This window comes from Canis lupus, chromosome 7, assembly GCF_048164855.1.
Source record: "Canis lupus baileyi chromosome 7, mCanLup2.hap1, whole genome shotgun sequence".
NCBI classification, from domain to species: Eukaryota; Metazoa; Chordata; class Mammalia; order Carnivora; family Canidae; genus Canis; species Canis lupus.
The window spans coordinates 59,887,189-59,913,962 of NC_132844.1; the positions used below are offsets into that span (position 1 = coordinate 59,887,189).

Consider the following 26,774-nt stretch of genomic DNA (forward strand, 5'->3'; position numbering starts at 1 on the left):
TTAGCTTCTCATCTGTGCATTGAAGGAGTTGACTGCATCTCTAAGGCTCTGTGCAGTGAGGAAGTTGCCTGGAGAATCTCTAAGGCTCTGACCACCTTCTGTGGGTGTAGGAGGCAAAAATCATAGACCCCAGGCCAAGCGGAGTGACTGCAAGTTAGCCTACCCCTTGCTACCATCCACCCACACTGCTTTTCCCTATGTACTGCCTGGGACAGGCTGAAAGAAGACACATTTATTCCTTCATTCACTCCCGGATGTATCCTTTCAATAAACAGGTATTAGGTACCTAGTGTATACCCTATTCAGAAATGAAACATACAATATTCTACCCTAAAAGACCACAAAGTTTCATGGGGAGGGGTACCAATCATTAGCATAAAACAGTATAAAGGCTATGTGTATTCAATCTGTGTGTGCACAGTCACTATGGAATCCTACCCTGCCGTGTGCTACATTAGAGTCTTCAACACATATAACTGCTTTCCCATTTACCCACAAGGAACCAAAGTAGAGGGAGGTTGAGTGACTTACTCAAGGTCACCTGCTAGTACTCACAGAGCTAGTCCTAGAATCCAGATCTTTCCCATTCCAAAGGCCGTGGGGTTATTTGTGGGCAGGAAGTTAGTTTAAAGGAAACTTTGGATAATCTGGTCTTTGGGACAGGGGACAAGAGCACGCAGCTGATGGGATGGTCCTGCCCCTCACCTGAGGCTGAATAGCCACTGCCTCTGCCCCCCCACCCCCATCCCATACACACTCACTCCTGGTCTTGCTTCTAGTCTTCTCTTTGCAGGCAAGGTGCTTCAGAACTATTCCAGCCTGCATGATCCTCCACCACCAGTCCATCGGTAAATCCTCCCAAACAGAGGAAGGGTGTGGTCCTGAAGAGGCTGGCCTCTCCCTCATTCCCTTGGCAGAGGAGGAATCTCACTTGGTGGCTCACTCCAGTGTCTCCTATCCAGGCTTTATGGGAAGTCCTACCTCACATCTAACTCCAACCCCTCTTCTGGTCTCACTCAGCGAGGTCCACCTAGTTCAGCCCTCACCACAGACAAGAGTGCAGAGTTCCTAGCCTTGCCCTTTCCTAACCCAGATAGGAGGCTCACGCTCCACATTTAGTTGTAATCTCACTCCTTGTCCCCATCCACCTCAGGGGGCTTTGGAGGAGAGCTGGGCCCAACTCCTTTGGCCAGCCCCAGAGCTTCCAAGAGATAAAAGACCCCTGACAAACTCCCCCCGCCACCCACCCACCCACACACTTCTCCATTCACACAGAACCCTTCCTTGGAAGCTCAGAGGAAAGAGGGGTGAAGGGAGGGGGGAGGAAGGAGCCAGCTGACCAGCTGGTCACCATGGCAACCGGGCCTGTTTCCTGAAGATGAGCCTAACTGGGGTGGGTGGAATCTGGGAGTGGGGGTACTACAAATGGAACCAAAATATAACAGCGGAGAGAGGACTGGAGGGGCTAAGGAGCAAAGTCAAGGCCCTGGCCACGGTGAGGCCTGAGTCAGAGTCCCCGTGTCATCTTTCCTAATGGTCCCTCTCCTCATTCTGAAGTGTCCCCAGGAAGGCTTCCAGTAGGACTGCAGGCAAGGTGCTGGAAGCGGTGAGTGACTCAATGCTGACCTCATGTGGCCAGAAAAGGGGCTGCTACACACCTGTTAGAGTTCAGAGCCAGAGGTAGGACTGAATTGGGATAGCTTTTTCCCCAAATTCAGCCTCTGTCTGCATCTGTCCAAGTTCTTGTGTCTTTGCAGTGGTTTCAGATGCCCCAACTCCTTAGGCCTTCATAAAAGAAATGAAGTTTCAGTGAACGTGTTTTTCAAAGTTTTGGATTAGGGACAGGAGAACTTGGCTCTTTCTATTTGATCTTGGGCAATTCAACTCACCTCTCTGGATTTCAGCTTCCAGACTTTAAGATGGGGATGTGATAGTGCCAGATGAAAGCCCAAGTAGTCTGGTCTGGAGTTTCTGACTGTATTTTTGCTCTAGCCTTTGAGGATGAGAGAGGAACATGTCAGGGGAGGAAGTTGCAAATGTCTGAAATCACACTGACCTCAAGGGAAGGAGATGCCTCAATTTCCTTGGGCTTTCCCCTCATGGTTTTTCACCGCCTCATGCTCAACATATCCTCTCCACTCTGATTCTCCACGGGGCTGGAGAGCAGTGGGGCATCTCCTCCTGTGTACCCACCACTCTTCTCTCTTCATTCACCCCACCAAGCACACACACTACGTACCTCTCTTCTCCCCCCAGTCCTCTTCCCTTTCCCTCACCCCACTGGGTAGTCGACCCCAAGGTGTGCCCCACACCACCCTGTTCTCACTCCTGTCTTAGCACAAGCACTCTGTATTGTAATTGACAGGGAGATTTTTGAAGGCTGGGACCAGGGGACATTTTTAAGTGTGGGTAGGGTTAGGGGTTGTTGGTTACTACTGTTACTATGATACTCAGTTTTGCTTCCAGCAGAAAGACCAATGTCAGGCATATAGGAAACTCCCCATACATGTTTGTCAAATGAATGAATAGATGGATGAATAAATGAGGTTGCATAGAAGAAGGTAGTAGGAAAGCTGGTTAGTAGCTGTCTACACTCACTCCAGTTTTCTTCCTTTCCAGAGATGATTGGGGATGATTCTTCTAAGGTCATAGCTGCCCCTGGGTTGATGGCACTTGGAGTAGGGGATGAGTCATGGGGCATGGGGTTGGAGCTCACCATGGGGGAGGAGCTTGCCTATAACCTCCGTAGGCCCTTTAGGCCCAAGGAAAGGAGGGACAGGGAAAGAGGAAAGATGTGCTGGCATTGTGGCTGTGGCTGTGGTGAGGACCTCAGCAGAGCATGACCCAGGATGTCTGGGGCCTCCCCATCCTGGCCCCACCATGAGGAACTAAACTTCCCTGATCACTAGGGGTAACCAGATGTTGTAACCGCCTGGAACCAGTGTTTCATCCTCGTGAAGAATGACCACCCTGCTTTTTTTAGATAATAAAAACATGACCACTCTGCTTTTTTTTTTTTTTTTTTTTTTTTTAAGACAAGAGCTTGCCTGAGAAAACTCACTTTCAAAAAACAAAACCAAGGGACGCCTGGGTGGCCCAACGGTCGGGCACCTGTCTTGGGCTCAGGTCGTGATCCTGGGATCTGAGATGGAGTCCCGCATCAGTCTCCCTACGAGGAGCCTGCTTCTCTCTCTGCCTATGTCTCTGCCTCTCTCTCTCTCTCTCTTTCATGAATGAATAAATAAATCTTAAAAAAAAAAATTCTCACACCCAGTTCTATGTGATTTAGGAAGTTGACCCAGGAGACCCTCTATCCAGGACCCAAAGGGAGAACTGCCCGTTTACGGGTAATAGGTATCCCCTTTCCCTACCCAAACTCCTGGGCACGGATAGATGAGAAAACCACAGAAATTGAGAAAAATGGGTAGGCGATAGGAAGCAGAGCTTTGCCATCCCATCACCTACATGCTCTCCCTGCGTGGTATGCAGCCTGTGCAGACGATTAATAAATATTCCTTTAAAAACAAATGAATGAATGAGTGAATGAATGGGAAAAAATGAATGAAGAAATGAAGGGAAGGAAAGAAAGAAAATGCATGGACTTGAAGAAGGAAGAAGGGGGAAATATGAATGAATAGATGGATGGCGGGTGGTCGGACAAATGGATGGATGGATGAATGGGTAAATTAACGCACGAGTGACTCAGGACCGGGTAACCCCGGAGTGGAAGCCAACGCGGAGGGCGGGGCAAGGGGGATTCCGGGGGGCGGGGCCTCGGCCCGGAAGCGCCTGCCGGGGGCGGGGCCGGGGCGGGGCCGGGGCGGGGCGAGGGAGCGGGTCCGACTGGGCAGTGCGGCGGCCGGAGTAGCCGCTGCCGTGGAAGCCGCCGGCGCTGCGAGCCTCGCCCGCGCCGCCCGCCGACCCCTCGGGCCCCCGCAGTCCGGGCAGGAGGCCACCCCGGGCCGGGCGCCAGCTCTGCGAGGCGGACCTGCAACCCGGAAAGGCGGCGCGGCGGAGCCCGGAGCCCGGAGCCCGGAGCCCGGAGCCGGATCCCGCTCGGCCCCAGCCCCCGCGGGCCAGCACCCCTGGCATGTCGGAGGCGCGGAAGGGGCCGGACGAGACAGACGAGAGCCAGTATGATTCGGGCATCGAGTCCCTGCGCTCTCTGCGCTCCCTGCCCGAGCCCACCCCGGCCCCAGCCTCCAGGCCCTCGGATGGCGGCGGCCCCCAGCCCTGGACCCATCCTCCGGGAACAGCCGAGGGGCCACGCGAGAAGGAGGACACGGACGCGGAGCGGACCGACTCCACCTACGGCTCCTCGTCGCTCACCGAGCCCCTGCCCTTGCTGGGGGGCCCGGAGGCCGAGGACGCGGCCCCGCGCTCGCCGCTCCCGGCCGCGGGGGCGCTGAGCCCTCAGCAGCTGGAAGCGCTCACCTACATCTCCGAGGATGGAGACACGTGAGTATGGGGTCTGTCGAGGCTGTGCGGGGACCCCTTCCGATCAGTGCTCAGCCCTGGCCTGCGGGATCCTCAGCAGGCCGGGGGCCCACTCTGTGCGGATCCCTCACGACACGGTCGCTGGAAGGGGCAGTCCCCACTCTCTCCTCCAAACTCCAGGCTTCACTCCCAGCCCGCTCTTGAGCTCTGGCCAGCCCCGGACCGGAGGCCCTGGCATCATCTCTCTGCCCTCCCTTTGGGAGCTGGGCACAGCTGACAGGGCCCTTACCAGACACCTGGAACCCCAGCCAGCAGCTTGGAAACCTCCCAGTAACCCGCCCCTTGGAAGGGAAAAGTCCCCTGACCAGTCCAGGTTTTTTTTTTTTTTTTTTTTCTTGCTGGGGGAGAAGGCATCTTTGTTTGCTCAATATCTGGGATTCCCAGCCCCTGACCTCAGAATACCCTGTGTCAAGAAACAAAAGGTGCCAGTTACAGGTTGCCAGTGCAGGAGTGGGGGGGGGGGGGGGGTCAGGAAGCTTAGGATGAGGGTGCTGCCAGGGTGCAGAGCTGAGGCTAGCTGTGAGGAAGAGGGGGTGAGCCAGGCTGGGGCACTCTTGCCCCAGCAGACAGACAGACAGGCGGCTGGCTGCCCAGCTTACTTCCTTCTCTGCTCTGAAAGGGGAAGTGAGGGCTAGAGTCAGCTTTACCGACACCCTCCACCTCCTGAATCCCCCAAGTCCCCCTCACTGTCCTGTCTGATTCCCTTATTTTACCCTCCCTCTCTTGGGCCCAGGTGAAGTTTGGTGGGGATTGGGCCTGGCGGCTGTGGGGGTGGGGGCGGGGACAGGCAATTTAAGTAAGAGAAGCACTTTGTGTAGAAGGGACTGGCCATTTGAAGATTTGCCCCTTAGGGAGAAGAAACAGTGTCAGGTGAGGAGGTGGCTGGGATTTGGGGGTGAGAAACAGAGTGGGGCGGGCTGGGGTCCCAGATCAGGGATCCTGGAACGAATAGGGGTGGGGAGAGTAGAGGAGGCTGGAGTTATCTGTCCTGACCTGCTTTTTGGAGATGGGAAGGTCCTAATCCTGGGTAGCCTTTGACAAAGATAGCCAGTGGACCCAGTGGGTGGGACAGGAATGACCCCAGGCCTTTTTGTAACCTGCCCAGATCACCAGCCCTCAGGCACAGAATCAAGATGGGGCGGGGGGGGGGGGGGCGGGGGGGGGGCGCTCCATGTGGATACCTATGACTGACCTTTGGCCTAGGGATTGGAGACTTCTGACCCTGCTGTCCTTTGTCAGCCTCTCAGCTGCAGCCTTTACCTAGTTAGAGACAGGTGTGTTTAGAGGAGGCAGGGGGAGGTGGAGAAGAGGTGGCAGGACTTCCCAGGAGGTCCCAAGAGAGGAGGGGGCACTCTCTTCCCTCAGAGGTGTCTGGCCTTCTGGAAGTGGAAAGAGGAAGTGGGAGGAGGGGAGACAGGGAGAGAGGGAGGTGGCTGCAGGAATGTGACCTACAGAACAGGCCCTGGCCGAGGGGATTTCCAGAGCGGTTCCTCCGCCCTCCCTCCCTCCGCCACTCTCTCCTGGGCCTCTCCTGCCACCAAGCCTTACCCTCCTCTGGCCTGAGCAGCCCCCTCCAGGGCCCAGAGAGGCCTTTACCCAAACTACCCCTTCAGGGCAGTAAATGCCCCAAGGCAGCTGTCCTGGCCTCCACCTTCTAGCTCTGGCTTTCATTTTCCCCACCTGATGTGGGGAAACCCCAGGACTGGAACTTCCCCTCCCAGCTGCCCCCTCCCACCCTAGCAAGAGGTGAAGGCTCTTTGGCCCCCAACAGACACACATTTTCTGCACACCACAGACCTCCCCTTGGAAGCATATGCAGAGCAGAGGGCCTCTGGTCAGGCCCCACCCAGTCCCTTCTGTGTGAAGAGTGGCCTTTCTGATTCCTCTGGGATGGGCAGCAGGACAGGATGCCTCGCTGTCTCCTTGCTCCACTTCCAAGAGCTTCTCTTTTCTCTCCCCTGGAATGTGTAACATTGAGTTGCTGGGAGTCGGGGTGATCCCACGCCTCCCCTCTCAGTCCTCCTTGTCGAGGTTGGCGGAGGTGGGGAGCTCAGCCCCGGAAACCACCCCTGTGCTACCCCGGCAGCTTTCAGTTTGGCTTTGAGCTGCAGCCAGCCTGGCAGGGCCCTGGGGCCAGAGGGAGAGAGGGGTGTGGGCGGGCCGAACAGGAAGGACCGAGTCCCATCAGCACCTGGCCCACGCTGCCACTGGGCTAAGGCCCTCCTGAACGCCAGAGATGGGAACTTGGAGCTCCCAGCCCCCGGATCCTGGCTTCCCTCACCAACCCTCACTTCCTGGCTCAGACTCTCACTTCCTACACCTAGCCCACGGCTGGCTTCTGAGACATTGATGTGTTCTTCCTTCTAATCCCAGAAGCCTAGCTCACTATCTAGGGCCTGAGCCCTAACACTAACCCCTGTTCTTGCTGTGTCCCCCTCCCAGGCTGGTCCACCTGGCAGTGATTCACGAGGCCCCAGCTGTGCTGCTCTGTTGCCTGGCTCTGCTGCCCCAGGAGGTCCTGGACATTCAGAACAACCTTTACCAGGTGGGTGGGTAGATGGAGAGAGTGGGCTATGCCCAGATACCTGTACCTGCCGTTCCCAGCAGCCACACAAGCATACATAGGCTTCACACTCAGGAAACCATATGCCAGACATGGGGATAGAAGCCAATGATGCAGACATGAGTAAGACACAGTCTCTGCCCACAAGGTGCTTGAGCCTGGGCTAGGGGACTCATGTCAAACTAATTACATAGCATGGTGACAAAAGTGGTGATAGAGACACATACCAGCTGCTGTGGGATCTGGTGTCTGTGGGGAACAGCCAGGGAAGGCCTAATACAGGAGGTGGCATCTTCCTGGAGCCTTAAAAAAGGAGTATGCGGGATCCCTGGGTGGCACAGCGGTTTAGCACCTGCCTTTGGCCCGGGGTGCAATCCTGGAGACCCGGGATCGAATCCCACGTCGGGCTCCCAGTACATGGAGCCTGCTTCTCCCTCTGCCTGTGTCTCTGCTTCTCTCTCTCTCTCTCTGTGTGACTATCATAAATAAATAAAAATTAAAAAAAAAAAAAGTATGCCAGGTGGAGGCTGCCTGGTACCTCTGTCTTTCCTCCCTCCAACCCTTCCTTGTCACCTGGCCCCTGGGGATAACAGAGATCTTCCCAGATGGTGAGAGGGTAGGCCCCGCCCCCATCTGTCCTTACTCCAGGGGCTAAGGAGATCTGCAAGAGAGCAGGGACCCACTTGGCTCAGCCTGCCTCCAGAACTAGGGGTCCCAAGAGCTCGGTGGGTGGTGACAGAGGGAAGGGTTTGGTAGCATTTCTGTGGAAGCCCAGGGCCATAGCCTTTATAAGCTGCCCTCAGGGAAGGTACCAGCAGCTGGTAATTCCTGGGTCTGCCCTAACATGTCCCCAGATGTAGGAGTGTGCTACAATAGCCCTGTGATCCTTTGTGCCTACAGACAGCACTCCATCTAGCTGTACATCTGGACCAGCCTGGTGCGGTTCAGGCCCTAGTGCTAAAGGGGGCCAGTCGGGTGCTACAGGATCGACATGGTGACACAGCACTGCATGTGGCCTGTCAGCGCCAGCACCTGGCCTGTGCCCGCTGCCTGCTGGAGGGGCGGCCAGAGCCAGGCCGAGGACCACCTCACTCCCTGGACCTCCAGCTGCAAAACTGGCAAGGTATGGGCAGCCTGCCTCAGGGTTCGTGGGATGAGAAGCGGCAGGAGATGGACTCCACTCTCAGGAAAAGGAGGCTCACAGCGTGTCCATCAGTGTACCTCCTGTTCTAAGCACATGGGTACTCAGTACATCTTTGCTGAATGAATGAATGAATGAATGAATGAATGAATTTGATTTACAATTTACTAAGAGCTACCATGTGCAAAACAGAGAGCTAAACCTTCCCCTTGAAATATTTAGTGTAGGGGCGCCTGGGTGGCTCAGTCTGTTAAGTGTCTATCTTTGGCTCAGGTCATGATCCCAGGGTCCTGGGATGGAGCCTTGCATCAGGCTCTCTGCACAGTGGGGAGTCTCCTCCTCCCTCTCCCTCTGCCATCCCCTCTGCTTGTGCTCTCTGGTTCTATCTCTGTCAAATAAATAAATAAATAAAATCTCTTTAAAAAAAGAGATATCGAATGTAACAGAGATTAGATGAACTCATTAATTCATGTAACAAAAATGTACTGAGGGCCTTCTATGTGCCAGACATTATTCCAGGAGCTGGACTTGCATCTGTGAACAAAACAGAGGATAATTGAGGCCAACAATAAATCTAAGCAGTGAGTTCCTTAGTAGGTTAACAAGCAGTAAGTGCTGCAGGAAAAGTAGAGCAGAGTGAGAACTAGAACTTGAAGGACGTGGGCGTGGGTGTGATTTTGAAAGAGAATGGCCAGGGAAACCCTCAAGAAGCAGGGACGTTTGAGCAGAGACTTGAAGGAGATGAAGGATATCACTTTGAATCTAGTTGTGTAGGCAGAGGGAGGTCTACGCCAGAAAGGAGATAGAAGAAAGGCTAGGGGAGCACAGGGCAGGAGGTGGCCCCTAGGGAGGGGCCTGGGGCCTGGGGATCCTGGAGAGCTCTGAAGCAAGTGGCTTTTTGGACAGGGTTTGAAGGCAGGTGGAGTTTGAGAGAGGTGGGGGGAGGGGGAGAGACAATGGGGGAGGGGTATGTGTGTTGGGGGAGGGTGTGTGTATGTGGGGTGTCACTGGGCAACCTAACCCCTGAAGCATGAAAGTTTCAATAACATGACTCTGAAAAGGTGGAAACTTTGAGTTCCTTTCCCCTCAGACTTTTGAGGGGGTTTTTTAGGTTTGTGTTTTAACAGTCCTGTGATCAGAGGCACTGAGTGGGCAGTCAGTCCCTTGGGGCTGAGGGGTAGGGAGGTCCCTGAAGGAGGGGGTGAGAGGGTTGGTCTATGCAGATTAGCAACACCCACCTCACCCCATCCCAGGTCTGGCCTGTCTCCACATCGCCACCCTGCAGAGAAACCGACCACTCATGGAGCTACTGCTTCATTACGGAGCTGACATTGATACGCAGGTGAGGGGGCCTGTCCCACCACCTGCCCCAGCCCCAGGGAGGGGGGCGTGCCCAGCAGTCAGGAGTGGTGGCACTCCACCCTCCTATCCAGAGCCCCAGGCAAGCATGATTCCTCTAGAGGCCCTTGGCTGACAAGGCTGACACTCTTATTCCCCTCCAGGAGGGTACGAGTGGAAAGACAGCGCTGCACCTAGCTGTGGAGACCCAGGAGCGGGGGCTGGTGCAGTTCCTGCTCCAGGCTGGTGCCCGCGTAGACGCCCGCATGCTCAATGGGTGCACACCCCTGCACCTTGCGGCAGGTCGGGGCCTCAGCAGCATCTCATCCACTCTGTGTGAGGCAGGCGCCGACTCCCTGCTGCGGAACGTGGAGGACGAGACTCCCCAGGACCTGGCTGAGGACGTAAGAGGCACAGGCTCAGCTCTGCTCTCTGGGACCCTGGACCCACAGCAGAGGGTTAACAGCTGTTAACAGCTGAGAGGGCCGAGGGGTTGGGATCCCCGGGTTTAATCTGTGACTCAGCCACTCACCAGTTGTGGGACCTTGGGCAAGCCTCTGCCTCTCCCCCAGCCTGTCTTCTTAGTCAGTCAAGACCAAGGAGCTCAAACTTGGGCTCTGACAGGCGCCCTGCAGCTACAGTGGATCAGCGAGGCAGGCTAGGTGTAAGACCTAGGGGCCTGCAGGAAATCAGAGTCTATGCCCAAGGGTCACTCTACTTGGCTTCAGCAGATAGTTGCAGAGGAGGAATGTGGGCCTAGTACTAACAGGTCTTGGAATATATTTTTTAAAGATTTTATTTATTCATGAGAGACATAGAGAGGCAGAGACATAGGCAGAGGGAGAAGCAGGCTCTCTGTGGGAAGCCCTACACGGGACTCAATCCCAAGAACCCCAAGTTCATGACCTAAGCCAAAGGCAGATGCTCAACCACCAAGCCAGCCAGGTGTCACAGGTCTTGGAAATTTTAAAGAGAGATGGAACCTAGATTTCCTGTATGGTCTTTCCCATTTTAAAGTGTTCAATGTAGGGCAGCCCAGGTGGCTCAGCAGTTTAGCACCTGCCTTCAGCCCAGGGCGTGATCCTGGAGACCCAGGATCGAGTCCCACATCAGGCTCCCTGCATGGAGCCTGCTTCTCCCTCTGCCTGTGTCTCTGCCTCTCTCTGTGTGTCTCTCATGAGTATTAAAAAAAAAAAAAATCTAAAGTGTTCAATGTAAAACAGTATTCAGGGGCGCCCGGCTGTCTCAATCAGTAGAGCAAGTGATTCTTGATCTCAGGGTCATGAGTTCAAGCCTCATATTGGGCCTAGGGCCCACCTAAAATAATATTCAAAATGTTTCATAAATCCCCCCCCCCAAAAAAAAAAACATGGGCTAGATTACCTCTGGGGGCCTCGTTAGCTCTGATATTCTGACATTATCTTAGAGAGTGAGGGCTTGCCTGAGGCTTCAGGCCTCTCCCTAGCTCAGAGGGGCCACTATTTGGGGTATTAGTAGGAAGATTTGTTTCCCAATAAACCGTCATTCAGTGGAGAGGAAAGGCCCATCTGTCTCCCCAGCTCCCTTCCCCCACTGCTGCCTTTTTCCCATGAGCCCTGATCTTGCTTCTCTCCATTCTCTTCCTCAGCCCTTTGCTCTTTTGCCCTTTGATGACCTGAAGATCTCTGGGAAGCCACTGCTGTGTGCCGACTGAAGCCAGGGCAGAGTCTGGGGCCCCGGAGGAGACTCCATCTCTTCCCATGTGGAAGTTGGGGCCATAGCTGCTGTGTATGGGGCCCAGACAGTGTGCCCTCCTGGCATCCCGGGGACTGCTGAGGCCACAGCCTGGGGCCCTGCACAGTCCTGAGCTAAGAGGAGTGATCACAAGTGAGAGAAGGCCAGTCTGGAAGGAAGACCTTCCTTGGTGGATGGAGATCCTTGAAGACTCCCAGAGCCCCAGGTATCCTGGGCGAAGCCTGTCTGCTTCTAGAAGATGGCAGGGGCTCTTGTTTCTACCCAGGTTGGGTCAGCCTGACACTGCCAACCAGTAGTAAAACATGGACTCTCTGGAGTGAGGAGAGAAACAAATCAGCAAGAGGACCCTGATGGGTTCCATCTCACTGCTGTTGAGGACTTGTAAACATTGTTGTTTAAAGACTTCACACAGAAGGCCCTGAACTGAGCCTTTGGGGAAGGGGAAGTTTCAATAACATGACACTAAAACAGCAGAGACCTTGAAAATGTACCCCCCCCTCCCCCAGAGTTGTTTTGCGCATGTGCATGCCTGTGTGCATTGGGGATTTTTAGATAGGGCTGCTTTGTGACTTGATGGTAGAGGCAAGGAAAAGGAAATTGCCACCTGAGCAGGGTAGGACCTTGCTAGGTGTGTGTTGTGTGTGTGGGGAGGGGGAAGAGCTAAGAGTCCTCAGGCCTCTCTGTCTAGCACAAACCCTTGGCCTTTCTGTGAAAACCGAAGGATAAATAGGTGAAATGAGAAGACCCCTGGGGAGTAGGGCGGTGCTCCTCACTGCCCTGGAGGAGCTTGGAGAGAAGGCTAGTAACACAAAGGAGCTACGGTTCTGTATATTTTTCCTTTCATTCCACACGTATTTGAAGTCCCTGTTAGATGAATATGGTCAGTACGTGGAAGGGGGAATAGACCAACACAGTCTCTGGCCACTTGGATCTTCCAGTCTAGTGAGTGAGACAGCAATTAAAATCATAAGCACCCAAATAAATATGTAATTACGTGTTGCGGTGGATGCTGTGAAGGAAAAGCCAAGTGAGGAGAAGCCGAGGCGCTGGGGGCCTTTCTTTGGGTAGTCAAGGGAGCTCTGGGAGGTGAGATCTGCGCCTGGACCGGAGGAGAGCGGGACGGGGACGGGGACGGGGACGGGGACGGGGACGCGGGGAGGGGGAGGGCGTTCAGGGCGAAGGCCCCTGCTGAATGGGAGGACCTCAGGGCGGGCCAGTGCGACCCCGCAGAGGCTGCGTGAGTGGGCGGCGTGGAAGAGCCAGGTCGTGCAGCGCCTCCAAGGTCCGGGCTTGTTGGGGGGCAGCCTTGCAGCCCAGCCAAGAACGGAAGGAGGGATCTTCCTGGCAGAGACCGGCAAAGGTAGCGCGAGGGAGTGGGACGCAGAATCTGTCCCCGTCCTGAGATGACAGGGGGCACCTCCCGGGTCGGCGGCGAGGGCTGAGGGCGAAGGGGACGGGCGCCCCGCCTCCCCCCGCCCCCCGCCCGGGGCAGCCCGGCTGTCGGCTCCCGCGCCGCGCCTCCCTCCGGGCCGCACGGGGGCGCTGTGGGCCGCCGGCGGCCCGGGGCGCTGCGTGGTCGCGGCGGGGGGCGGAGGGGCGGCCGCGGGGAGGGAGGCGGGAAGAGCGCGGCACTTCCGCCAGCCGCTCGCTCACTGGCCGCTGCTGGAGGCGGCGTCGGGAGCGGAGGGAGCGCGCGGCCCGGGGACCGCATTCCCCGGCCCCCTCCGCCCCACGCGGCCCGGACCATGGACGCCAGGTGGGGGGCTAGGGGAGCGGCGGGCCCACGTGACCGGGCCCCGGGCCACGTGACTGCCGCTGCCGGCCGGAGGGGCCGCGCCGGAGGGGCCGGGGTCGGGCTGCCCGGCGGCCGGAGCGGGGCGCGGGGCGGGCGCGGGGCGCGGGGCGCGGGGCGGGCGCGTGCTGCCGCCGGGGTCCGGGGGCGTCGGGGCGGAGGACTCGGGCGCCGGGGCCTCCCGGACCCTGGAGGGCGGGGCGCGAGGAGGGGGCGCCGCCTGTGGCCCGGGCGGCCGGCGAGCGCTGGAGGGAACAGAGGGAACCTGTGTGGTCACAGGGGCGGGGCGGCCCCGGGAGGAGGGAGGGAGCCCCGCGGCCCGCGCCGGCCTCCCCCGCCCCCCAGGAGAGAGAGAGGCTCTTTGTCCGGCCGGGCTGCAGCTGAGGGGGGCGGGGAGACTCTGGGCCCTTCTCCAGCACTCCCCTCCGGAGGGCCGAGCGCCTGAGGAGCTGGACCCGGACCCGGACCCGGACCCGACACTGACCCTGACCCTGACGTCCGCTGTCCCCGCAGGTGGTGGGCAGTGGTGGTGCTGGCTGCGCTCCCCTCCCTGGGGGCAGGGGGCGAGACCCCCGAAGCCCTTCCAGAGTCATGGACGCAGCTGTGGTTCTTCCGCTTTTTGGTGAACGCTGCTGGCTATGCCAGCTTTATGGTCCCCGGCTACCTGATGGTGCAGTACTTCAGGCGGAAGAACTACCTGGAGACAGGTATGTCCAGAAAGGGTGGGGTCAGTGCGCCAGGTCCGTTTTTTGAGTGCTGGCCAGCGCTCCAAAGAGGGAGGTAGCTTGGAGAGGGAGGGAGGGAGCGAGGCCTGAAGGCCTGACGGGGAGGTGCTGGGGAGGAGAGAAGATCTTGACCTTGTGTGCTTTTTTTAGGCAGGGGTCTCTGCTTCCCCCTGGTGAAAACTTGTGTGTTTGGCAATGAGCCCAAGGCCTCTGACGAGGTCCCTCTGACTTCGCGGTCTGAGCCTGCGGAGACCACTCCCACTTGGCAAGCCCTGAAGCTGCTCTTCTGTGCTGCGGGGCTCCAGGTAGGTAGGCAGGTGGGCTTCGCTTCTCTCCCTGGGTTGGGTCCTGGTGGACCAAGGGACTGTGTAGAACCAGTTTTCACCCCACCAGCCCCAACAGTTTGCTAGCTAGTGTGGCCCCCCTCCTCCCAGGGGCACGCGGTACCATCATCTTCTGAGAAGTGGGTGGAGGAATTGCTGTCTTGTTTTTGCCTCTTTCTTACCCTCTTTTCTGTTACGTCTTCTGTGCTGTTACTACACTTTCCCCTGCAATGATGTGTCTCATATACTGTTAACCCTCTAATCAAAGTTTAAGGAAGCCGTCCAGCCTTCCCCCCTCCCCACACGACATATGAGCAGGAGCTAAGATGCTGAGCTCTTGGCACTTTGGGGTGGGCACTACTAGTTCTGCACATGCTAACAGGTGTCCCATTTTTCTACTCCCTGAATTGATTGAGAATAGACAGGAAGATACCTGGGATGGTGCCAGCTTTAACATACCCTCAGGTGGGGTGAACAGGATCTGGACAGTCCTAAAGCTTTTGTCGTTTTAAGTGTTTGACACATGCTTGAATGTGTCAAACCAGGTAAATGCAGGTTTGGGAGGGGAGAAGAAACTCCTAGTTACTAGAGGGAGCAAATATATATGCCATCCTTTAAATCGTTTAGACATTTGAGGAAGAGGGAGGTTGTCACGATCCTTTTTTTGTCCACGTTTTTCTTCTCTTGCTCATCTTCTCTCCTGTCCTCCTCCTCCCCTACCTAGGTGTCTTATCTGACCTGGGGAGTGCTGCAGGAAAGAGTGATGACCCGCAGCTATGGGGCTACTGCTACATCGCCAGGTGAGCGCTTCACAGACTCACAGTTCCTGGTGCTAATGAACCGAGTGCTGGCGCTGATCGTAGCTGGCCTCTACTGCGTCCTCTGCAAGCAGCCCCGCCACGGGGCGCCCATGTACCGGTACTCCTTTGCCAGCCTGTCAAACGTGCTTAGCAGCTGGTGTCAGTACGAAGCCCTCAAGTTCGTCAGCTTCCCCACCCAGGTGCTGGCCAAGGCCTCTAAGGTGATCCCAGTCATGCTCATGGGAAAGCTGGTGTCGCGGCGCAGCTACGAACACTGGGAATACCTGACGGCTGGCCTCATCTCCATTGGGGTCAGCATGTTTCTGCTGTCCAGTGGACCAGAGCCCCGCAGCTCCCCAGCCACCACGCTGTCAGGCCTCATCCTCCTGGCAGGCTATATTGCCTTTGACAGCTTCACCTCAAACTGGCAGGATGCCCTGTTTGCCTATAAGATGTCTTCGGTGCAGATGATGTTCGGGGTCAACTTATTCTCCTGCCTCTTCACCGTGGGCTCGCTGCTAGAGCAGGGGGCCCTCCTGGAGGGGACCCGCTTCATGGGGCGACACAGTGAATTTGCTGCACATGCCCTGCTGCTCTCTATCTGCTCTGCGTGTGGCCAGCTCTTCATCTTCTACACCATAGGGCAGTTTGGGGCTGCCGTCTTCACCATCATCATGACCCTCCGCCAGGCCTTTGCCATCCTCCTCTCCTGCCTTCTCTATGGCCACACTGTCACTGTGGTGGGGGGCCTGGGGGTGGCTGTGGTCTTTGCAGCCCTCCTGCTCAGAGTCTATGCCCGGGGCCGTCTAAAGCAACGGGGAAAGAAGGCTGTGCCTGTGGAGTCCCCTGTGCAAAAAGTTTGAAGGGCCTGAGGGGTGACACGGAAGAGGACCCTCACCTTACGATTTTCCTCTCTTACTGTAAACTTCTGAGGCGGTCCGCTCAAGGGCAGTTTTTTTCTCAGTATCACAATCAGCTCTGCAGGTTGGGGTTGAGTCCAAGAGGCAGCCTTCTCCTTTGCCTTAAGTCCCCCGTTCTCTAGTAGGGATTCTTCTGAGCCCAAGGGTAGAGGACCGTCCTCCTCAGTGTGGAGGGATGCTGAGAAGACAGAGGGACCTTCCAAAGCCTCCACCCCCTCAAATTCCCTGAAGTCTTGCCCTATGGGCTCCAACACCTCACCAGTGCTTGTCCCCTACCCTGAACAGCCCACCCTTGCAGACTCCCAGAGACCTACAGTTCTTACTCTGGTGAGAAAAGCACAAGTGTTGTAGGCTCCAAGTGCTGCTTTCCCAGGAGTCCGTGAAAGCGGGTGCTGTGCTGGAGGAGGGGGATGGGAGAACCCTGCCCAGTGATACCACCCTCTGCTCCTGGATCCCTAGGTTCTGCTCAAAGAGCCAGTTGCAGGTTTTGGTACCTTGGAAATGTAACTTTTTGCTCTTATAATTTTATTTTATTAAATTAAACTGCTGCAATGGGCTTTAAAGTCCGGTGTTTTGGTTGACTGAAGTGTATGCTTTAGGAAGGGGACGGATATAAAGGGTATGGTGTTACACATGCTGGTCTGAGACTACCCTTTAGAAGCAATGTTGGGTGACTTGAAAAGTGCTAAGTGGCTATAGGGTGACCTTAGTTTTCAATGTACCTGAAGAATGACCAGGTAAAGCTTGGGATAGAAAAGCTAAGGAAACTCAAAAAGCAGCAGGAGATCCACTTTACAAGGGAGAGCATAACTGTATAAAACCGTATCTTCTTTATTTTGCATACTTTAATCTCAGAACAAAATAAACAAACACCACAATACACATCCAAACCCCTTGTCAAATGTCATGAGGGCTAGGGCTTAAGGCCCTTCTGTCCTGCCTCTAACAAAGACAGGAGGAGAAAAAAAAAAATCCACTAGACATCAGCAGAGGGAACCAGGTGAACCGGGGCCACTCAGGGCTGCTGGGGAGCCATGGGGACACTATACAGAGGGCACAAGGTCTGCAAGGAGAAATTAATCGACTTCTTCCATGCGAGAGGCATCCTCATCACCCTCAAGTGGAGGGATCTCATCAGGAACAGCAGCACTGGGTTCCTCCGCTGCCACTTCATCTTCATCGATGCCTAGAAAGTAAAAAAGGCCTGTGAACTTTGATCCAAATACCAGTAAATCATCTTTGTCCCCCATGAGACCAACTCCCCAGTTCCTTGGCACACTCTGGTAACTGGCACCCACCCAGGCCTAGCTTGATCATGCGGTAAATGCGGTTGGAGTGAGTCTGGGGATCCTCCAGTGAGAAGCCGGAGGAGAGTAGAGCTGTTTCAAACAGTAGCACCACCAGGTCCTTGACAGCCTTGTCGTTCTTATCTGCCTCTGCCTTCTGCCGCAGCGTCTCCACAATGGGGTGGTCAGGGTTGATCTCCAGATGCTTTTTGGCCATCATATAGCCCATTGTAGAGTTGTCCCGGAGTGCCTGGGCTTTCATGATCCGCTCCATGTTGGCAGTCCAGCCATAAGTGCTAGTCACGATGCAGCAGGGTGAAGATACCAGCCTGTTAGAGATGGTCACCTGTAGACAATTACAGAAACTCCCATTGATGGTGCATCAGATTATCATTTCCAGGCCAAAATGACTATATGTTAAGTTCTATTTTTTTTAATTCTTTTTTTTACATTTTTTTTATTTATTTATGATAGTCACGGGGGGGGGGGGGAGGGCAGAGACACAGGCAGAGGGAGAAGCAGGCTCCATGTACCGGGAGCCTGACGTGGGATTCGATCCCGGATCTCCAGGATCGCGCGCTGGGCCAAAGGCAGGCGCCAAACCGCTGTGCCACCCAGGGATCCCTATATGTTATATAAGTTCTACTCAAAAACTCAAAGCTAGAGATGCCTAGGTGGCTCAGGATCTGAGCATCAGCCTTCAGCTCAAGGCGTGGTCCTGGTCCTGCATCAGAGTCCCTGCAGAGAACCTGCCTCTCCAGGTCTCTGCCTCTCTCATAAATGATTGAAATCTTAAAAAATCTGGGATCCCTGGGTGGCTCAGCAGTTTAGTGCCTGCCTTCAGCCCAGGGCATGATCCTGGAGAGTCCTGGGGTTGAGTCCCACAACGAGATCCCTGCATGGAGACGGCTTCTCTCTCTGCCTGTGTGTCTCTCATGAATAAATAAATACAATCTTTAAAAATAAATCTAATTGTGTAATGCCACAAGATTCTGAGAGCACTTGTTTACAAGACACATGCCCTACTCCCAGAGTTGCTCACCTTTTCAACCTTCTTATCCAAGATTTCCTTCATGAGTTTGCAGAGATTCTCGAACTTGGCCTTGCTCTCCTCCATTTTCTTCTTCTCCTCTTCATCCTCAGGCAACTCCAGGCCCTCCTTGGTAACTGAGACCAGACTCTTCCCATCAAACTCCTTGAGCTGTTGCACGCAGTACTCGTCGATAGGCTCTGTCATATACACTACCTCGAAGCCCCGTTTCCGCACTCGCTCCACAAAAGCGGAGTTGGCAACCTGCTCTTTGCTCTCACCTGTAGGGTTATGGAGTGTGACTCGGGTCAGAATGTCGCCTCCTGCCAGTTCCCAGAGATTCCCAAATGTCCTCCCTCCCTTTCACCCTGAGAGCCTTTGATCAGACCCAAGCTCCAACGCACCAGTGATGTAATAGATGGATTTCTGAGTCTCCTTCATACGGGACACATACTCTGAAAGAGAAGTCATCTCATCTCCAGATTGGGAAGTGTGGTAACGCAGCAGCTCAGAAAGGCGGCGCCGGTTAGTGGAATCTTCATGGATTCCAAGCTTCCAGGGTAAGAAAAAAACAATTTTACTTCTAAATAACATTACCTTCTACGTGAATTAAAAAAAATCCTCCACCATGAATATTCAATAATAATCTGTTGCTTCTGTACCTTTAGGTTTTTAGAGAATGCCTCATAGAATTTCTTATAGTTCTCCTTGTCTTCTGCCAATTCAGAGAAGAGCTCAAGGCACTTCTTCACAATATTTTTGCGAATGACCTTCAAGATTTTGCTCTGCTGGAGCATTTCTCGGGAGATGTTCAGGGGCAGGTCCTCGGAGTCAACCACACCACGGATGAAGTCTGTAATCGACCAGGAAGAAAACAGTTAAAAATGAACTATGCAAGATTATGTAAATTTAATAGGACCCATTTTCTCACTGAACCTTTACTAGCCATGTTAGCTACAATGAAGACTTTTTTCCTTCCTTTTTAGAAAATGAAAAGACCTCAAGTCTTTGAGAATGCTGAGGAAACTTCACAGGACTTACCCAACTAACTACATGAGGCCAAGAGAATACTCACTGAGATACTCTGGTATCAATTCATCACAGCTGTCCATGATAAACACACGGCGGACATACAGTTTGATATTGTTCTTTTTCTTCTTGTTCTCAAAGAGGTCAAAAGGAGCCCGACGAGGGATGAACAGCAATGCCCTGAATTCCAGCTGACCTTCTACAGAGAAGTGCTGCAAAAAATTCAAAATAAACCAGTAACATATTTTAAGAAGTGTTTACTCCCAGTAGTATTAGATTATTAAGTTGTTCACAACAAAGATCTTCCCTAATCACCAAGGATAGAAAAAATGCCCTAAGACAGCTGTTAAAGTGGGGTGCCTGGATGCCTGTCAGTTAAGCATCTCACTTTGGCTCAGGTCGTGATCCTGGTGATCCTGGGATCTAGCCCCGCCAGGTGCTCCCTGCTCAGTCCTCCCCCTCCCCCGCTGCTCTTGCTCTCTTTCTCCTCTTTCAGTTGCTACTCAAATACAGTATCTTCAAAAAACTAACCTTTTACCCTGAATTAACCTACAATGGCACAGCTACATATAACCCTTAGATCAATGAGAAAACAATTCCATCAAGAACCTGCCATAGAAATTAAGTGAGGTCATTGGAAAGGATGTCTCTCTTTACCGGAAGCGTCCCCAGTAAGTGAATGGACAGGACTCCATGGCATTCAGTTCCCGCCTACCAACCAGTTGAACAAATTCCACCAGTCTACCACGGCAACACCCTCTGCCTGCTCTTCCTATTGGGTCAGCACGCATGGCTCACCTTGACTGCCAGGTGATCTTCCCAGTCATTAGTAAGGCTCTTGTAAAACTCTCCATATTCCTCCTGGGTGATGTCATCAGGGTTTCTGGTCCAAATGGGCTTGGTCTTGTTCAGTTCTTCTTGATCAATGTATTTTTCCTTAATCTTCTTGGTCTTTTTTTTCTTGTCCTTCCCACTATCATCCTCCTCATCTGAACCCACATCTTCAATCTTGGGTTTTTCCTCATCATCTTTATCTTCTTCCTCTTTCTCCCCTTTCTCCTCCTCTGCCTCATCATCACTAATTTCCTTCTCTCGTTCCTTCTCCAACTGAAGTACCAAAAAAAAAAAGAAAAAAAAAAGTTCCAGAATACAGAACACCCAAAATTGGGGACCATGCAATCCTCCAGAACGGCAGACATCATACACGTGATGATTACCAGTACATACTCACATAAAGAGTGATGGGATAACCTATGAACTGGGAGTGCTTCTTCACCACTTCTTTGACACGTCTCTCCTCTAAATATTCGGTTTGGTCTTCTTTAAGATGGAGGATCACTTTGGTACCCCGGCCAATGGGCTCACCTAGGAAACATCAGTCAAGACAACATAAGGACACAAAACTAAAAGCAGAATTATAACAAAAAACCAACTACAGACAACATACTTAGTAAGATCTAGATTATAGACGTTCCCAGAATTCTAACCCAAACAAGAACCTCAACTTACCATGGTCTGCACGTACAGTGAAAGAGCCCCCAGCAGAAGACTCCCACGCATACTGCTCATCATCATTGTGCTTTGTGATAACAACCACTTTCTCTGCCACCAGATAAGCAGAATAAAAGCCAACACCAAACTGTCCAATCATGGAGATGTCTGCACCAGCCTACCAGAAAGTTTTAAAGTCAAACGCAAGTTAAAATAAACAAAAAACACACCAAAGAACATCCACAAAAATGAATGGTGCCTGTCTAGGTGAAACAGTACATACCTGAAGGGCCTCCATGAATGCTTTAGTGCCAGACTTGGCAATGGTTCCCAAGTTATTTATGAGATCAGCTTTGGTCATACCAATGCCTGTGTCCACCAGAGTCAGGGTGCGTTCCTGGGGGTTAGGGATGATGTCAATTTTCAGCTCTTTACCACTGTCCAACTTGGAAGGGTCTGTCAGGCTTTCATAGCGAATCTTGTCCAAGGCCTAAAAATACAAATTTCAACTTTACATTTCCACTTCCTAAAGCTCACCTCTTCATCCAGAAGAAAACCTTTGAACTTCCAAGTAGCACCAGTTCTGATTTCCCCAACTTGAGATTTAAGAACCACAGCAGGTAAGAGTTACCATATTCCCTCATTCCTATAGAGTAAACCAAAAAAATTTTAGAGCAGGTTTAGGCCCCCTCCAAGAGCAGCCCCGTAAAATCCCAAACCCTTTTCCGTTTTCCTGAATGCTAAAAACAAAAACCATAAACAAAAGTGCCCAAAGCACTCACATCAGAAGCATTACTGATCAACTCTCGAAGAAAAATTTCCTTGTTAGAATAGAAGGTATTGATGATGAGGGACATGAGCTGGGCAATTTCTGCCTGGAAGGCAAAAGTCTCCACCTCCTCCTCTCCATGGTGCACTTCCTCAGGCATCTAAAATAAGAACAGTCAAGAATTACAAAAGAACACCGTGGCCCCATAGGTAACACTCCGTTTCACCCTACTCACAACGAAGACTCAGCTTTTAGTTGAAATTGCTTTGGGCTGGATAGTAGACATATTCCTGAAAAACTAGAAAACTTTTCCCTCAATGATTTCAGCCTATACCCTTAGTGGAAATCCAATTCAGGAAGAATTTTTAAAAGCTTCTTTAACACAACACACGACGTCAAAAGCGTTTTGGAAAAACACCTTGGAGCCTAAGTACTCTAAGTGGTCCATGGGACCTAACAGACTCCGCATCACCGAGTACCTCGTTGAAAATGCAGATCGGATCCAGGAACACGAAAAGGACTCCAGATAATTTTCAAGAGAAAAGCACTGAATACGGCTCTATTTCTTTTGGTAGGACAAACGGTAGCCCGAGGCGACCAATTTCGGGTTAAAAGGAATTCGCAATTGGCTCTCCCGCTGGGGGTCTCCCACATCAAGCACCCTGGAGCGCAGGGGCCGACTACCCCCGGGGCCGGTGGATACCCGCCCAAGCGGCTGAGACAAAGAACCGCTAAGGCAGAAGCTCCATCGCGACCCCAGCACACGTGACTACAGCGTGGGACCAAACCAAACATAACCAAGATGGTGGCCGTCGTCCGCTGGGCAGACCCTCGTCACTGCCGGACGTGCGTCGGCCAGGGCCACGCGAGGAGGGGGCGCCACCGCGCAGCCTCCCTTCGCCCCAGCATCCGGGCACCAGGGCGGGGCGCCGGGTTCCAGAAGCTTCCAGAACAATCTCAGCTCTTCGGAGAGGCGGGGGAGGAAAGGGCCCATGAATCTTCCCGAGCTTGCCCCCTCCACTTCCCTCCCCCACACCGACACTGCAGGAAAGATCTGGAAGGAGAGGAAGCACTATGGGCCAGAGACCGCCGTCAAACGTTGCTCGCCGAAGGTCACAGAAAAAAAAAAAAAAAACGAAAACCCTTGCAAAACGCGTCCCAGGGGACAGATGGCACAGGCGGCACGGGCAGGCCAGCCCCGGGCCGTGCTGAGTCACGTCCAGCGCGCACACCCACAACGCGCGGGGACCCTCCGGCGCCCCGTAGCCGCGTCCGGAAGTGGAGGGGCAAACATGGCAGCGTCCCGGCCGGCGCGGACACCACGTGCAGCTGCCCACCACCCCCAGCCCGCGCCGCGGCCCACCTCCCCCAGCGCCAGGCGCCGCCCGCGGGGACGCCCGCCACCAGGCACCGGTGAGAAAGCAAGTCTAGCTCGCGGTCCCCCTCCCGGCCACCCCCGAAAGCAGTTAGGAGTCGTCCCATCCCACAGGCCGCTCCCACTCCACGAAACCCAGGCTTTAGAAAGGAAACGAGGAACGAGAGCAACTCAAGAGAGCACTCCAGGCAGGAAAACCTGGAAATAGCTACGACTTTACCTTAAAGGGGAAGAGCTGCAAGCACTACAGACCACGGCGGGCAGGGGCTGCGTCCGGCTACGACGCCGAACCAAGGCTGCGCGGGGGTGACTCAAGAGAGCGGCTGTGCGCCCCCGGCCGCTCTATATACGGCGGAGCACAGACCAGCTGCCGGCCCCCGGATCCCTCCGCCTTAAAGGAGGGTGCAGCTCAGCCCCGCACCTGCCGCTGCCCGCCCACCTTGACGTCATGGCCCAAAATGGGGCGGGCGGCGGGGGGGGGCCGCCGGTCTCGGTCTCCGCCTTCAGAGTACGCAAGTACATCTCTGCTTTTGCAAGGCATGAGCTCCCTCCGAGAACTAAAGACTGGGAACGTCTTATTTCATATGAAATAAGTGGGGGATCTAGGGGTGCGGGTGCCACTGGCCTTCCTATAAACCATGAGGCAGGCGCCTCCCCACTCGAGTCCTGGCCTGGAGGAACACCTATAAAGGTGGAGGGCGGGGATAGAAGCGGCCAACCGCTCCGACCTCGGCTCCCGGGTTCGACTCTTGCTACAATCTGCCCTCCAGACCCCCACAACCCGAGAAGGGGAAGCAGTTTTCCTTAGGGACGGTGCGGAATCCGGGGTCTAACCTCAGGGAGGCCTTGCGCCCCGGCCCTCCCAGGGGCAGTGGGCGAAAGCCGCGGCTGTGCGGCGGGGTGTGGCTCCGGCTGGGGGAAGGGCCCTGGCCGGCACCGGCAGGGGGACTCTTTGCCCGCGTCCGGCGGAAGGAGCGGCAATGGTGGTACTGCGATTACTTCCAGCAGTTTCCAGACCCGCCTTGGCGGCCCCGCCCCCGCCCCGCCCCCTCCGTGCAGGCGCCGCCCCGCCCTCTGCGGCCTGGGCCGGGTGTCCGCAGCCGCCGCGGTCCCCGGGGAGGAGGCGGGCTGTTCCCCTATTAACCTGGGAGCCCGCGGGGGGGGACCCTCATCTCCCACCTGCCGGTTCGGCGAGCCCAGCGCTCCCTCGGGAGTGGGATGGAGCATAAAGGGAAAGATTGACCCCCCCACCCCCGCCATCGATCCCACGGCCTGGGGCTGTTGGGGCGGTGGTGCTGGCGCCGCCTTCGGGGCGCAGAGACCCGGGGACGCATTCGCCATCGCGGGGGGCGGGGAGGAGGACCCTCCCCTACTTGTGCATCCGCCCAAGTGAGTGGGACCCGGAGACCTGCGTCTTCCCTGCGTGAGCACACGGAGCTGTTTCCCCATCTGGTTTCAGTTTGGGCCCTCTTCGCTCCTGCGGCCGGCAGACGGGAGGAGGAGCGGGCCCCCTTGCAGGCCGCCAGAAGTCGTTCCCCTCCAGCTGCGGCGCGGGCGCTCCCGAGCCGTTAGTCGGCCGGGAGAGCTGTGGGACGCCGTGGCTCAGCCCCTTTCGCGCGCCTTCCAGAGGGGAAGCCGTCCTTGTCTACCTAAGGCCTCCCCTAGGAATGCCGTCGGACCCACGGCCCCTCCGGAAGAGAATGGCCTCTTGCTGCTCTGTGACCTTGTAGGGGTCCATCCACTTCTCCCTGGCCCACAGGGTCGTTCCCTGGAATCCTGGGGAGGGGCTGCCTCCGGCACCACCGCCCGCCGTCCTTCCTCAGCCTTCTTCCTTCCTTTGTATTTCCTTATTCATATGTTAAATTCCGAAGAACAGACCTTCCAATTCCTTATCTTTTCCCCAAGCACCAGACCTCATCACCCAGCCACAGCCACCACTCCTATATTTCTCCTTACTCTTTTATTCAACCCCACACACACACCTGTTTTAAAGATTTTTATTTACTCATGAAGACACAGAGAGGCAGAGACAGGCAGAGGGAGAAGCAGCTCCATGCAGGGAGCCAGACGTGGGACTCGATCCAGGGTCCCCAGGATCATGCCCTGGGCCAAAGGCGGCGCTAAAACCACTGAGCCACCCGGGCTGCCCCCTATTCTCCTTAATGGTGTGTGAGAAATCTGTGACTTGGGGAAGTTAATGTGTTTGGGAAGAGCTGTGGGTGCTGTTGCCAGGAATCCTCCAGGATTCTCTGTTCCTGATCAAGATCTCAAACGAAGTGTGTCATCCCTCAACATACCCTCTCTCTTTCTGGGCAGAAGGGGCCTAGAAAATTAAAAACCTCCCTAGTTCACAAAGAGCATTCAAACTATTTCACGATACTGTGAAGAGGTAAAAGTGAGTCTCCCGTTCTCACTGGGAAAGCAAGGCTTCAGTGAGATCAGTCAGCTCAGAGCCTCTGTTGCACCAACCCTCGCTCCTTGCTCCAGGAATGGAGTAGCAATGCTGTCTCCCTTCCCAGGACCCAAGTCCAAAGCAGCAGAAATCACTCCTGTGGATCAGTATTAAGACCAGAGACTCCCGGGGTCTTCTAATGGGAAGATCTCAAATCACGCACTAGCACAGAAATTCTGTCTTTTCTGGAAGGCTCTCCCACTCGCTGACACTCACTTAAGCCCCCCACAGTGAGTTCCTGGGATGCAGAATTGCAGAAACAAGATGGAGGTTTCAGCCCCTAGAGGGCTGCAGCAGGCCAAGTGTGAACCATAGCAACAGGAGAAATATCAGACTCCCAGCTCAGCCTGAGGCAGGGGACAGGCTTAGGGCCAAGGCTGGCCAGTCCCTGGCACAGGTATATGTCCCAGAAGAGGGAGAAGCATGGAATGGCACAGCCCTGACAGAAGGACCATAGCCTGGGAGCCCCAAGAGAGGCAGAGGCATTGAAAGTGGCCCTGCAGGGAGAGTTCACAGAGGGCCATGAATGCTGTGCTAAGACATCTTGACCTGAACTTATAGTGAGGGAAGCCACTGAAGGCTATTAAAACCAGCTTAAAACCTCCTAGAAAGGGATCCCTGGGTGGCGCAGCAGTTTAGTGCCTGCCTTTGGCCCAGGGCGCGATCCTGGAGACCTGGGATCGAATCCCACGTCGGGCTCCTGGTGCATGGAGCCTGCTTCTCCCTCTGCCTGCATCTCTGCCTCTCTCTCTCTCTCACTGTGTACCTATCATAAATAAATTTTAAAAAATTAAAAAAAAAAAAAAAAAAAAACCTCCTAGAGCTCCAGAATCCTATTCCCTGCGGCACATGCAATGCTTACTGTTCCCAAGATACTCTGTTCCTGACCAGGTCTCAAAGACCCAGCCCAACCTTGTGTTGTTGGAGGGTAGCCAGATGAAGCAAGAACTGACAAACTGGCCTGCAGCTGGTGGGTCTGTCGCTTGTTTTTATAAGGCTCATGGGGAAGAGTGTTTTATACATTTTTTAAATTGTTGAACAAGTCAAAAGAAAGATAATATTTTAGCATGTGAAAAGTACACGAAATTTGAATTTGTGAGGACACCTGGGTGGCTCAGTTGGTTGGTCATCAGCCTTCCACTCTGGTCGCGACCCCAGGGGTCCTGGGATCTAGCCCCATGTTGGGCTCTCTGCTCAGTGGGGAGCCTGTTACCCCCACCCCCCCAGTCTCTCCTCCTGCCACTCCCCCTGCTTATGTGCTTTTGTGTGCTCTCTCTCTTTGTCAAATGAGTAAGTAAAATCTTCAAAAAAAACTTTTTGAGGGCAGCCCAAGTGGCGCAGCGGTTTAGCGCCACATGCAGCCTGGGGCGTGATCCTGGAGACCCGGGATCGAGTCCCACGTCGGGCTCCCTGCATGGAGCCTGCTTCTCCCTCTGCCTGTGTCTCTGCCTCTCTCTCTCTCTCTCTCTCTCTGTCTCTATGAATAAATAAATAAAATCTTAAAAAAAA

General features: G+C 54.5%; 3 protein-coding genes across 10 annotated transcripts; 2 read left to right on the plus strand and 1 right to left on the minus strand.

Moving 5' to 3' along the window:
• The first annotated feature begins 3,849 nt into the window (after positions 1 to 3,849).
• On the plus strand, positions 3,850 to 12,272 carry NFKBIE (NFKB inhibitor epsilon). Its single transcript, XM_072832839.1, has 6 exons — positions 3,850 to 4,458; positions 6,940 to 7,042; positions 7,961 to 8,183; positions 9,455 to 9,543; positions 9,704 to 9,943; positions 11,167 to 12,272. The coding sequence occupies exons 1-6, from the start codon at positions 4,091 to 4,093 to the stop codon at positions 11,230 to 11,232; spliced, it is 1,089 nt and encodes a 362-aa protein (XP_072688940.1). The 5' UTR covers positions 3,850 to 4,090; the 3' UTR covers positions 11,233 to 12,272.
• A 609-nt stretch (positions 12,273 to 12,881) lies between these two features.
• On the plus strand, positions 12,882 to 16,396 carry SLC35B2 (solute carrier family 35 member B2). 2 transcript variants are annotated; one of them, XM_072832851.1, is made up of 4 exons: positions 12,882 to 13,029; positions 13,579 to 13,772; positions 13,941 to 14,095; positions 14,838 to 16,396. In XM_072832851.1, the coding sequence occupies exons 1-4, from the start codon at positions 13,019 to 13,021 to the stop codon at positions 15,774 to 15,776; spliced, it is 1,299 nt and encodes a 432-aa protein (XP_072688952.1). In that variant the 5' UTR covers positions 12,882 to 13,018; the 3' UTR covers positions 15,777 to 16,396. The 2 variants fall into 2 exon arrangements, with proteins under 2 accessions (XP_072688952.1, XP_072688953.1); XM_072832852.1 differs by lacking the exon at positions 12,882 to 13,029 and adding an exon at positions 13,065 to 13,123.
• A 248-nt stretch (positions 16,397 to 16,644) lies between these two features.
• HSP90AB1 (heat shock protein 90 alpha family class B member 1) lies at positions 16,645 to 24,347 on the minus strand. Of its 7 annotated transcripts, none has more exons than XM_072832847.1 (12): positions 24,187 to 24,347; positions 21,452 to 21,598; positions 20,953 to 21,159; positions 20,688 to 20,847; positions 20,410 to 20,543; positions 19,977 to 20,285; positions 19,225 to 19,390; positions 18,812 to 19,002; positions 18,554 to 18,701; positions 18,162 to 18,430; positions 17,132 to 17,465; positions 16,645 to 17,019 (listed from the first exon to the last, which is right to left on the minus strand). In XM_072832847.1, exons 2-12 carry the CDS (start codon positions 21,596 to 21,598, stop codon positions 16,910 to 16,912), a joined length of 2,175 nt encoding a protein of 724 aa, XP_072688948.1. In that variant the 5' UTR covers positions 24,187 to 24,347; the 3' UTR covers positions 16,645 to 16,909. The 7 variants fall into 7 exon arrangements, with proteins under 7 accessions (XP_072688948.1, XP_072688949.1, XP_072688943.1 ...); XM_072832848.1 differs by having other exon boundaries at positions 24,222 to 24,242; XM_072832842.1 differs by lacking the exon at positions 24,187 to 24,347 and adding an exon at positions 23,648 to 23,799.
• Positions 24,348 to 26,774: the final 2,427 nt, after the last annotated feature.

Excerpts from the sequence above, each read along its gene's own strand:
- NFKBIE (XM_072832839.1), top strand. The coding sequence starts at position 4,091 with ATGTCGGAGGCGCGGAAGGGGCCGGACGAGACAGACGAGAGCCAGTAT. Across the intron at positions 4,459-6,939 it reads ATCTCCGAGGATGGAGACAC|GCTGGTCCACCTGGCAGTGA; the intron begins GTGAGTATGGGG and ends TCCCCCTCCCAG. Across the intron at positions 8,184-9,454 it reads CCAGCTGCAAAACTGGCAAG|GTCTGGCCTGTCTCCACATC; the intron begins GTATGGGCAGCC and ends ACCCCATCCCAG.
- SLC35B2 (XM_072832851.1), top strand. Across the intron at positions 13,773-13,940 it reads GAAGAACTACCTGGAGACAG|GCAGGGGTCTCTGCTTCCCC; the intron begins GTATGTCCAGAA and ends TGCTTTTTTTAG. Across the intron at positions 14,096-14,837 it reads TCTGTGCTGCGGGGCTCCAG|GTGTCTTATCTGACCTGGGG; the intron begins GTAGGTAGGCAG and ends TCCCCTACCTAG.
- HSP90AB1 (XM_072832847.1), bottom strand. The coding sequence starts at position 21,598 with ATGCCTGAGGAAGTGCACCATGGAGAGGAGGAGGTGGAGACTTTTGCC. Across the intron at positions 20,544-20,687 it reads CACTGTACGTGCAGACCATG|GTGAGCCCATTGGCCGGGGT; the intron begins GTAAGTTGAGGT and ends GATGTTTCCTAG. Across the intron at positions 20,286-20,409 it reads GTTATCCCATCACTCTTTAT|TTGGAGAAGGAACGAGAGAA; the intron begins GTGAGTATGTAC and ends TTGGTACTTCAG.